Raw genomic sequence first — 12,076 nt, 5'->3', positions numbered from 1 at the left:
GACGGACAGTAGGGCAGCATGTGGTAGTCTACACCCTCCTCAGACGGACAGTAGGGCAGCATGTGGTAGTCTACACCCTCCTCAGACGGACAGTAGGGCAGCATGTGGTAGTCTACACCCTCCTCAGACGGACAGTAGGGCAGCATGTGGTAGTCTACACCCTCCTCAGACGGACAGTAGGGCAGCATGTGGTAGTCTACACCCTCCCCAGACCGACAGTAGGGCAGCATATGGTAGTCTACACCCTCCCCAGACTGACAGTAGGGCAGCATGTGGTAGTCTACACCCTCCCCAGACCGACAGAGGAGACATGTGGTAGTCTACACCCTCCCCAGACCGACAGAGGAGACATGTGGTAGTCTACACCCTCCCCAGACCGACAGAGGAGACATGTGGTAGTCTACACCCTCCCCAGACCGACAGAGGGCAGCATGTGGTAGTCTACACCTTCCCCAGACCGACAGAGGAGACATGTGGTAGTCTACACTAGGGCCGAGATTCGATTTTAATAATTATTCGAAATAAAATAAAAAATAAAAAAATGTTTATACATTTTTTATTATTATAACACCATGAAATATTGTAAGCCGTCATTTTAGGCTTTATAAAAGCAGCACAATGAACACAAATCTGTCAGTGCCGAGTCTGACCTCATCTTAAATAACAAACTGCATTGCTTGTTGTAATTAACAAAGAGAGGCAGAGTTGATTTTGCACACTTAAGAAAACAAGAGCAAGGTGCAATATAGAAGAGATAAGAAAATAGCTAAAAAGTCCAGAGTAACAGCAAAGTGTATATTCGGTAAGAATAAATATATATATATGTACGGTATATACAGCATTATTGTACATGTTATCATACAGTTATATGGGTTATATGCAGGTGTATAAATAGATATAGAAGGATTATATTGCAGGTATATTGAGACAGATGTGGATATATATGCGGTTAATATATAAATGTATATACACGTATATAGAGCACTATTGTACACTATGCTATCATAAAACATGTGGTGTGTTTCCTCTTTCCTAGGACTCAGAGGACTCAGAGTGACAGTAGGGCAGCGTATGGTAGACTACACACCCTCCTCAGATTGACAGTAGGGCAGCGTAACGACAACATTTTGGGGCGAAAGGTAAAATAAAATGTGGAAGGTTCTTTGATCTCACAGCCTCCTCTTCCCTGTGTTTGCTTCAGGAACAGGATGACGATGATGACGATGACGAGGGAGATTATGACCCCAAGGTTGGTGTCAGCGCTCCGTCGCTAGTTGAGTTACTAAGCATTAGGGATGGGCACCAATTTGTTGTTAAATTATATAATATTTAATATTTTATTCAAATATAGTTGTATAGGCCTACCGATATTATCGGCCGATATTGGCATTAAAATGTAATATCGAAAAATTATCGGTATCTGTTTAAAAAAAAAAGAGATATATATTACATTTATTTACCCAGGCAAGCAAGTAAGAACAAATTCTTATTTTATTTATTGTCAAAAGTATGCATAGTGTTGTGTTAATTCGACGACAAGAGATATGTAATGTTAATTACCTGAAATTATTCCGTTTTTTGTGGGGGGGGGGGACCCTGCATATATCGGTATCGGAAATTAAGAGTTTGGACTATATCGGTAAAAAGGCCAATATCGAACATCCCTAGTTCCCAGTGAACATTGAAGTGCCCATCCCTAATGAGCATGCCTGAGGTCTTCTGTGTGTGTGTCCGTGTCCCCGAGCTGGTATGGGGGACATGTGGCTCATCACATGGTACTTATGACATGAATTAACATCCATAGTGTTTGACTGGTGTCACTGAGAGAGTTCCTTTTTAAAAGCATTTGTGTTTTTCAACACACAGCCACGCGCCTCCGAACAAGGTGTGATAAACATGAATTGATATATTTTCCTTGGCATGAAACGGGGAAATTGAATTTACCATTTATAGGGACCTGTGTGACTCTTCTTTCTCTATTCAATAACGTTTTAAACTGAGGGATGATTTACAATAAGGTGTTAAAAAAAGAAAAGTAGGCTACCGTACTTACATTCTTGATGCTAGAACTCCCAAAATAGTGTTAGCATAAAAAAGAAGGTAGGCCTGGACAGCTGTAGTTTACATAGCTTGCATAAAACGGTCGCGAGGTTCCACAAGTTAATGGAAATCCGAAGTATTTCCAACCGGGGTTTGAGATGCTCAGAGTGCAAATCACTGTCTTTCTCCCCCTGTGTCTCTCACGGTGTCTCCCGGTCTCTCTCCCGGTGTCTTCCGGTCTCTCTCCCGGTGTCTCTCCCGGTGTCTCTCTTGCCTGCATGTGGAGTCTGTTTGTTACCGTGCTTCGTGGCGTCTTGTTCACGAGACCAGGAGTGTTTTTCACAGCATTCAAGATGGAAATGTGTTTTTCAGGGTATCTGCAGGTATTAAGGGTATAAAGTATTAAATTCATAATTCTCAAATTTAAGACCTTAAAAGTTATTAAAGTCTCAAATGTAATTTGCACGGGTACTTTTTTCTGGAGATGAAATAATAAATATCTGAAAGCTTTTTGTATTCAAGTCTTGTTTTTTTTGCACAGGGTTACCCGGAGCTTGGTGCGTCTGGCGAGAGCTTGTGTGGAACGTGCAAGAATTTAAATTAAAATGCAGCCGCCAGTTCAGTTTTGCTTGTATAATCTATACAAATTTGCTCTAAAAAATCTACCTGCAGATACCCTGTTTCTAGAGTGTGGTCTGTATTGTGACATCACAGCCCCGTGTTTGAACCTTACATTTAAACTTGTGTATATTGTTGTTGTCTCCCCCCCACTCTCCTCTCCCCTGGACTCCCTTCCATTGCAGGCATAATCAATCATTATCACTCCATGCATTTCTAGGTAAGGGAGAAGTAAGGATGGCCCCCACACAGTCTATTGCTTCAACTTTCTCTCTCTCTCTCTGACTCTTTCTCTCTACCACTATCTCTCTCTCTCTGACTCTCTACCACCATCTCTCTCTTTCTCTCTACCACTATCTCTCTCTCTGACAGCCCAAACCCACCGGGCGTGAGGTGGGTGGGCTATCGGGGCTATCAGCGCTTCACTTTCGCTCCCATGTTAACAGGTGTCGCTGTTCACACCGGCCGCGCGCGGGCAGGAAGCAAATTTAATCGCTTTGGTTGGATTCAGAGGCGTGTGCCAGCCACGCGCATTTTCACAGAAATACACTCGATATCTGCATTATTACCACACATATAGATGTTGTTCAACCAGCTAATGTGTCTATCTTTCCCAATACAAATAAACCATACTATACTTTTTCAGGAGTACAGTCACACTGATTTCATCATTCTAAAATTAATTCTAACATTCTGATTAATTAGATAATAACTGGTTATACATGCAAAATGGACAATAGAACACTGGAACTGGAAATCTTTAAAAAAAAAAGTCTTCAAACGGGGACTGACTTCACATATAGACTATAGGCATTTACAGCTGTTCCAATGTAAACGTGCCTTCCTCCTGCGTTTTCACCCGCTCTGAAGTCGGACTCTGTGTGGACGGTCACGCGCGCTGTTCTCGCACGAAACCCGCGCGTGCCTGCGCCCACGCCTGGTGGGTTTCGTGCGTGACTCTACCACTCTCTGACTCTTTCTCTCTCTCTGACTCACTCTACCACTATCTGACTCTTTCTCTCTCTGACTCTCTCTACCACTCTCTGACTCTCTCTACCACTCTCTCTGACTCTTTCTCTCTCTCTGACTCACTCTACCACTCTGACTCTTACTCTCTCTCTCTGACTCACTCTACCACTCTCTCTGACTCTTTCTCTCTCTCTTACTCTCTCTCTCTGACTCACTCTACCACTCTCTCTGACTCACTCTACCACTCTCGCTGACTCTTTCTCTCTCTCTGACTCACTCTACCACTCTCGCTGACTCTTTCTCTCTCTCTGACTCACTCTACCACTCTCTCTGACTCACTCTACCACTCTCGCTGACTCTTTCTCTCTCTCTGACTCTTTCTCTCTCTCTGACTCACTCTACCACTCTCTCTGACTCTTTCTCTCTCTGACTCTCAGACTCACTCTACCACTCTCTCTGACTCTTTCTCTCTCTCTGAATCACTCTACCACTCTCTCTGACTCTTTCTCTCTCTCTGAATCACTCTACCACTCTCTCTGACTCTTTCTCTCTCTCTGACTCACTCTTTTACTCTCTCTGTCTCTTCTCTCTCTCTCCATCCTTGATTCTCCCAGTAGCCCCAGGTGTTAAGTCATTCACCAGTTGAGGAGATAATACATCATCATTCCTGACCCTCTACACATTTTAATAGTTCCTTTCATGCATTTGTGTCTCCTGCCCGGTAGTCCCCTTCACTGTCCCCTTCACTGTCCCCTTCACTGTCCCCTTCACTGTCCCCTTCACTGTCATCTCTGCTGTCCCCTTCACTGTCATCTCTGCTGTCCCCTTCACTGTCCCCTTCACTGTCCCCTTCACTGTCATCTCTGTTGTCCCCTTCACTGTCTCCCTCACTGTCCCCTTCACTGTCCCCTTCACTGTCATCTCTGCTGTCCCCTTCACTGTCCCTCACTGTCCCCTTCACTGTCCCCTTCACTGTCATCTCTGCTGTCCCCTTCACTGTCATCTCTGCTGTCCCCTTCACTGTCCCCTTCACTGTCATCTCTGCTGTCCCCTTCACTGTCATCTCTGCTGTCCCCTTCACTGTCCCCTTCACTGTCATCTCTGTTGTCTCCTTCACTGTCTCCTTCACTGTCTCCTTCACTGTCATCTCTGCTGTCTCCTTCACTGTCTCCTTCACTGTCCCCTTCACTGTCATCTCTGCTGTCTCCTTCACTGTCATCTCTGCTGTCCCCTTCACTGTCATCTCTGCTGTCCCCTTCACTGTCCCCTTCACTGTCATCTCTGCTGTCTCCTTCACTGTCCCCTTCACTGTCATCTCTGCTGTCCCCTTCACTGTCATCTCTGCTGTCCCCTTCACTGTCATCTCTGCTGTCCCCTTCACTGTCATCTCTGCTGTCCCCTTCACTGTCATCTCTGCTGTCCCCTTCACTGTCCCCTTCACTGTCATCTCTGCTGTCCCCTTCACTGTCTCCCTCACTGTCTCCTTCACTGTCCCCTTCACTGTCCCCTTCACTGTCTCCTTCACTGTCCCCTTCACTGTCCCCTTCACTGTCCCCTTCACTGTCCCCTTCACTGTCCCCTTCACTGTCCCCTTCACTGTCCCCTTCTCTGTCTCCTTCTCTGTCTCCTTCTCTGTCCCCTTCTCTGTCCCCTTCTCTGTCCCCTTCACTGTCCCCTTCACTGTCCCCTTCACTGTCCCCTTCACTGTCCCCTTCACTGTCCCCTCACTGTCTCCTTCAAGTCTCCTTCACTGTCTCCTTCACTGTCCCCTTCTGTCCCCTTCACTGTCTCCTTCACTGTCCCCTTCACTGTCTCCTTCACTGTCTCCTTCACTGTCCCCTTCACTGTCCCCTTCACTGTCTCCTTCACTGTCTCCTTCACTGTCTCCTTCACTGTCTCCTTCACTGTCCCCCTCACTGTCCCCTTCACTGTCCCCTTCACTGTCCCCTTCACTGTCCCCTTCACTGTGCCCTTCACTGTCCCCTTCACTGTGCCCTTCACTGTCCCCTTCACTGTCTCCTTCACTGTCCCCTTCACTGTCCCCTTCACTGTCTCCTTCACTGTCCCCTTCACTGTCCCCTTCACTGTCCCCTTCACTGTCTCCTTCACTGTCCCCTTCACTGTCTCCTTCACTGTCCCCTTCACTGTTCAACCCAGACCTTCTCTCAAGCCTCTGGTGTCTTTCTTGTTTCTGAGTCTCTTTCACACGTTAACCCTTTCACTACCACACTACAGAAGGTTAACCCTTTCACTACCACACTACAGAAGGTTAACCCTTTCACTACCACACTACAGAAGGTTAACCCTTTCACTACCACACTACAGAATGTTAACCTGTCACTACCACACTACAGAATGTTAACCTGTCACTACCACACTACAGAAGGTTAACCCTTTCACTACCACACTACAGAAGGTTAACCCTTTCACTACCACACTACAGAAGTTTAACATGTCACTACCACACTACAGAAGGTTAACCCTTTCACTACCACACTACAGAAGGTTAACCTTTTCACTACCACACTACAGAAGGTTAACCCTTTCACTACCACACTACAGAAGGTTAACCCTTTCACCACCACACTACAGAAGGTTAACCCTTTCTCTACCACACTACATAAGGTTAACCTTTTCACTACCACACTACAGAAGGTTAACCCTTTCACTACCATGATACAGAAGGTTAACCCTTTCACTACCACACTACAGAAGGTTAACCCTTTCACTACCACACTACAGAAGGTTAACCTTTTCACTACCACACTACAGAAGGTTAACCCTTTCACTACCACACTACAGAAGGTTAACCTGTCACTACCACACTACAGAAGGTTAACCCTTTCACCACCACACTACAGAAGGTTAACCTTTTCACTACCACACTACAGAAGGTTAACCCTTTCACTACCACACTACAGAAGGTTAACCCTTTCACCACCACACTACAGAAGGTTAACCCTTTCTCTACCACACTACAGAAGGTTAACCTGTCACTACCACACTACAGAAGGTTAACCCTTTCACTACCACAATACAGAAGGTTAACCCTTTCACTACACCACTACAGAAGGTTAACCCTTTCACTACCACACTACAGAAGGTTAACCTTTTCACTACCACTACAGAAGGTTAACCCTTTCACTACCACACTACAGAAGGTTAACCCTTTCACCACCACACTACAGAAGGTTAACCCTTTCTCTACCACACTACAGAAGGTTAACCTGTCACTACCACACTACAGAAGGTTAACCCTTTCACTACCATGATACAGAAGGTTAACCCTTTCACTAGCACACTACAGAAGGTTAACCTTTTCACTACCACAATACAGAAGGTTAACCCTTTCACTGCCACACTACAGAAGGTTAACCCTTTCTCTACCACACTACAGAAGGTTAACCTGTCACTACCACACTACAGAAGGTTAACCCTTTCACTACCACACTACAGAAGGTTAACCCTTTCACTACCACACTACAGAAGGTTAACCCGTTCACTACCACACTACAGAAGGTTAACCTGTCACTACCACACAATCGGCTGCAGTGTGGTAGTGAAAGGGTTCAAATGAAGGTTTGAGATTAAATAAGGGTAGAAGAAGCGACCGACATTATTCCGTGCGGTGCAAAAAAAACAGTATTTTAGATGACGAGCAAACATTGCTTCGTATCTCCTCCTCCGTCAGTCAGAGGACACAGACGCAGCAAGCTGAGCGTGGCGTTAGCAACATTACGTAACATTAGCTAGCGAGCCAACATTGAACATTTGTTCAATTTAGTTGAAGAGCGAGTGCTGCTTAGTTACAATGTGCTGTAAACGTCCTTCTAGAAAGCATTTAATTGGATGCTAACTTAGTACACGCCCCCGTGGGCAGGATGAGGCAACACTTGTATAGACCACTACACTTCCGTGTTACATTGAAATCGGGGAGGAGATTGCGGGGGGAGCATATGAATGAATGTGGACGAGAGCCGTGATGTAAGTGGTTGCCGATACGGCTGTGGGGGTGCTGGAGACATGATCGAATAGACGTTTATGCGCCTCAATCTCCTGAACACGGCGTGACCCATTCCTAATCGATCAGAACTAAATCGGCAGAGAAAAAGCCCATTTTAAAGCACCTATTCCGCATGCACATGCGCAGAGTGCCCATGGAGTCTGGACGACGCGAGATGACGCACGAATGAATGTGGACTGTTCCATCAGAGGGCCGAGCTTCGGTGGCCAGTGTCCTTTCAGCTGAACAGTATAATGAGAAAATGATCCCACTAAATGGCCAGACGCGTCTTATGGCGACATCTACAATTACCTCATTGAGTCTCCAGGTAGACTAATATTTATATTTAAGTGCAGCGGTCTGTAGCCACTTACATGACCATCGAAGCTCCCCCCTCTGATGGAACAGTCCACATTCATTCGTGCGTCATCTCGCGTCGTCCAGACTCCATGGGCACTCTGCGCATGTGCATGCAGAATAGGTGCTTTAAAATGGGCTTTTTCTCTGCCGATTTAGTTCTGATCGATTAGGAATGGGTCTAGCTTTCCAGAAAATGACAAACTCTAAAATACTATTAACCCTTTCACTACCACACTACCAAAGGGTTAACCCTTTCACTACCACACTACCAAAGGGTTAACCCTTTCACTACCACACTACCAAAGGGTTAACCCTTTCACTACCAAATGGTTACGCCTTTCACTACCGCACTACCAAAAGGTTAACCCTTTCACTACCACACTACCAAATGGTTAAGCCTTTCACTACCAAAGGGTTAACCCTTTCACTACCCTTTCACTACCAAATGGTTAACCCTTTCACTGTGACAATACAAAGGGTTAACCCTTTCACTACCACACGACAGGGTTAACCCTTTCACTACCACTACAAAAAGTTAACCATTCACTGCCACCCGTAAAAAGGTTAACCCTTTCACTACCACACTACAGACAGTTAACCATTTCACAACCACACTACAAAAGGTTAAAAAGGGTTAAGAAAATACCTACAAAACAACTCGCTGGTCATTGTTGTGACAGACACTGGAGTAAAAGTGATTCCATGGGGCCTTTACGTCCGGGAGTCATGTGTGAGAGGGTCACCTTCTTGTCTCTGTTCTAACCCAGCTTCATCCACTCAGTGTTTCTACTGTTCTCTACTCTTCCTCACCTCCTCTTCCTCTCTCCTCCTCCCTGCAGAAAGCAGAGCCCCAACCTGCAGAATGCAAACAGCAGTAACCGCGGCGATCAAGGGGAGCAGCTTGGCCAGAGACCTGCTGTCCGTCAAATCAGTCCTCATCCAATCAGCAAGTCCTCCTACCCTTGCAGGCTCCGCCCCCTCTACGAACTCTCATACAAACGCAATAGAACGCAACCAAACAGTGTTTTTAAGACATGCATGACCTTTTTGTTTTGTTTTTGTTTTATGTCTCCCCTTCCCCCCCCTGTTTGTTTGGCTTCAGTCCTAACTCTGTAACCAGCGACTTGACTGCAGTTAAAACAGCGTCGTGGAGTGTCGATTTTTCTGCCAACGTGTCCTGTGTGGTTACGGTTCTACTGCCAAGAACCTCACCTTACTATTATTAAATGGAAAAAAAAAAAAGTCTAAATGAGGTGGATAGGAATTGTTCCCAACTTTTAGTTATCATGGAAAAATCAGTTACTCAGGGTTTTTTAATGCCAATAAGATACGTGTTAGTTTACCAGGAAAACCTCTGAACAGGTTTTGACTTCTTATCACTGGGGTTGCTGAAATATTATTTTCCTTATTTGTTTATGGTGTTTTTTTTTTTCTTTCTTTTTTGACACAATGTATCATTATGAATTTAATTAACTTCATTTTCATGTTCATTGTTTGTCATTGGACTATTTATTTGGTTTCACACAGTTGTGCGTAGTGGTTAATTCACAGGAAAGCATAGTAAAGCCCACCCACGCCAGTGAAAGGCCCGTTCTCATTGGCTCAAAATCTTCAATTCAAGCTTCGCAGGCTTAACAAAAATGTGTATAATGCCAAATTGTATTTTTTAATATACAGGAGGTTCTCGAGAAGCATTTCCAGAACTTGGTTTTCCCGCATTAACCGCCGCTTCTTCTGTCCCCCACGTGTAGATAGATGGGCTTTAACGAGCGTCGATGAACTACACTACACTACACTACACACTACCATACCCATGAGGTCACATGACTGAGTACCCATGAGGTCACATGACTGAGTGGAACGCCGCGTTGCGCAGAAGTAGTGCTTCCAGTGTCTCTGGTTGAATCTGAGCCCTCGTTCTGGTCTCTCCTCCGCGCGGATATAAAGAGTCCATACCAAGTAATCGAGGAAAGCATCTCTATATATATAATATAACCCTCTCGTCGACGTCGGACGCCGTTTAAAACTCGCTCCCCCGCACAGACTCTTGGCGAACTATCTGAATTTATCTTTAAAAATAGATGGGTTTAAACAAGCGGTCCTCGTGACTTCCACGTTGAACCTTTTTTTATTTATTTATATCTATTTCTTTTTAGAGATTTAAACGGGGAGCATGTCGAGACGTGTCTCTAGAACGAGTCTGTCGCCGAGAGTCTGCGAGGGAAGCGGCGAGGACGTGTCTGTGTCAAAACCAGATATTATTCAGATATACATGCAGTAATATTACCCAGCGTTTAAAAAAACAAGTTTGTTTATGAATATTATCTTAACGATTTCTCCGTTTGTCTACTACCAATTGAATAGAATGTCTGAGAAACAGATGTTGTATGTGGCTGCCTATGTATTTTCTACTGCACTTGCATTTGGGTCAGTCGGTACTGTTGGACATCTTTGCCTGGTAAAATGGTGGTCATTGATACAGGATGGTGTGATAATGCCCACCCCCCCCGGCCCCCACCACTTATCTTCTTCTCCAAGAAAGATTGTAGATCTTGTTGGACGGATCTCCTGAAGCCACGGTGGTCATGATCTTCTAACCTCCATTATATACCGGACCGTGCGCTTATGGCCTTATCTGGTTCTTCTTCTTCTTCACAATTTGTTACTTGCGCAATATTTCTTTTCAATTTGTACAGAATTAGTTAAGATATTCTATTAAAGTTGTGCGACATGAAAGAGATTGTTCTTCGATTGTCTTTGTCCTTCCTTTCTTTTGTGTCCATGCTGTGTGTGTGTGTCTGTAGAATACCATACGACAGGAGATTGAGTGGCTGTATGATCATCATTAGGGTTAAATGTGATATTCCTTTATTGATATGTCTGCATTTTATGTGCACTATTTTACTCTGTCTATTCTATCTTACTCTTTTTATTATATTGTCTATTCTATTCTATCTTACTCTTTTTATTATATTGTCTATTCTATCTTACTCTTTTTATTATATTGTCTATTCTATCTTACTCTTTTTATTATATTGTCTATTTAAAACCGAATCAAACCATAAACAAGGTGGCCTGTTGGGATGTTGGATCCTAATGTGAAAAAACAGTTTTTATATGTCTGCACTTTATGTGCTCATTTTATCCCCGTCTTTTTTTGTTGTGAAGCACTTTGAGCTGCAGTTTCTGTATGATAGGTGCTCTACAAATAAAGTATTATTATCCCCTTGGGGGAAATCGTTAGGCCAGGGTGAATACAGGGTATCGGATATTTGGCCAATTCTGTTTCGACACAATTGCCCCAATTTTCAGCATTTTAACCCTACTGATCTCTGATGGGTGAAAAAAGATTCTCCTACAGTGAAGGTAATGGATTCCATTGCTGCTCCATGTCAGACGATACTTAAAGTACCAGGGTTGACCGTGGCTCAGGAGGTGGAGCGGTCGTCTGAGTGACTGTGGCTCAGGAGGTGGAGCGGTCGTCTGAGTGACAGTGGCTCAGGAGGCGGAGCGGTCGTCTGAGTGACTGTGGCTCAGTAGGCGGAGCGGTCGTCTGAGTGACTGTGGCTCAGGAGGTGGAGCGGTCGTCTGAGTGACAGTGGCTCAGGAGGCGGAGCGGTCGTCTGAGTGACTGGCTCAGGAGGCGGAGCGGTCGTCTGAGTGACAGTGGCTCAGGAGGAGGTGGAGCGGTCGTCTGAGTGACAGTGGCTCAGGAGGAGGTGGAGCGGTCGTCTGAGTGACAGTGGCTCAGGAGGTGGAGCGGTCGTCTGAGTGACAGTGGCTCAGGAGGTGGAGCGGTCGTCTGAGTGACAGTGGCCCAGGAGGTGGGACTGGAGCGGTCGTCTGAGTGACAGTGGCTCAGGAGGAGGTGGAGCGGTCGTCTGAGTGACAGTGGCTCAGGAGGAGGTGGAGCGGTCGTCTGAGTGACAGTGGCTCAGGAGGTGGAGCGGTCGTCTGAGTGACAGTGGCTCAGGAGGTTGAGCGGTCGTCTGAGTGACAGTGGCTCAGGAGGTGGAGCGTTCGTCTGAGTGACAGTGGCTCAGGAGGTGGAGCGTTCGTCTGAGTGACTGTGGCTCAGGAGGTGGA

General features: G+C 45.5%; 1 protein-coding gene across 7 annotated transcripts in view; it reads left to right on the top strand.

The window, feature by feature from the left end:
- Positions 1–10,735, top strand: part of nap1l4a (nucleosome assembly protein 1-like 4a) — a 43,509-nt gene extending 32,774 nt beyond the window's left edge. For 2 of the 7 annotated variants that reach the window (XM_084335564.1, XM_084335563.1), the window contains exons 13-14: positions 1,202–1,249; positions 8,830–10,735. In XM_084335564.1, coding sequence (XP_084191690.1) covers positions 1,202–1,249; positions 8,830–8,868 — 87 coding nt within the window. In that variant the 3' untranslated portion in view covers positions 8,869–10,735. Of the gene's footprint in view, positions 1–1,036; positions 1,075–1,201; positions 1,250–2,843; positions 2,879–8,829 lie in introns of all 7 variants that reach the window. The other 5 variants (XR_014620754.1, XR_014620756.1, XR_014620753.1 and 2 more) reach the window with 5 other exon arrangements.
- Positions 10,736–12,076: the final 1,341 nt, after the last annotated feature.

Source organism: Notolepis coatsorum, assembly GCF_963971535.1.
Source record: "Notolepis coatsorum genome assembly, chromosome: 18".
Lineage (NCBI taxonomy): Eukaryota > Metazoa > Chordata > Actinopteri > Aulopiformes > Paralepididae > Notolepis > Notolepis coatsorum.
This window is presented reverse-complemented; position numbering and strand designations above follow the sequence as displayed.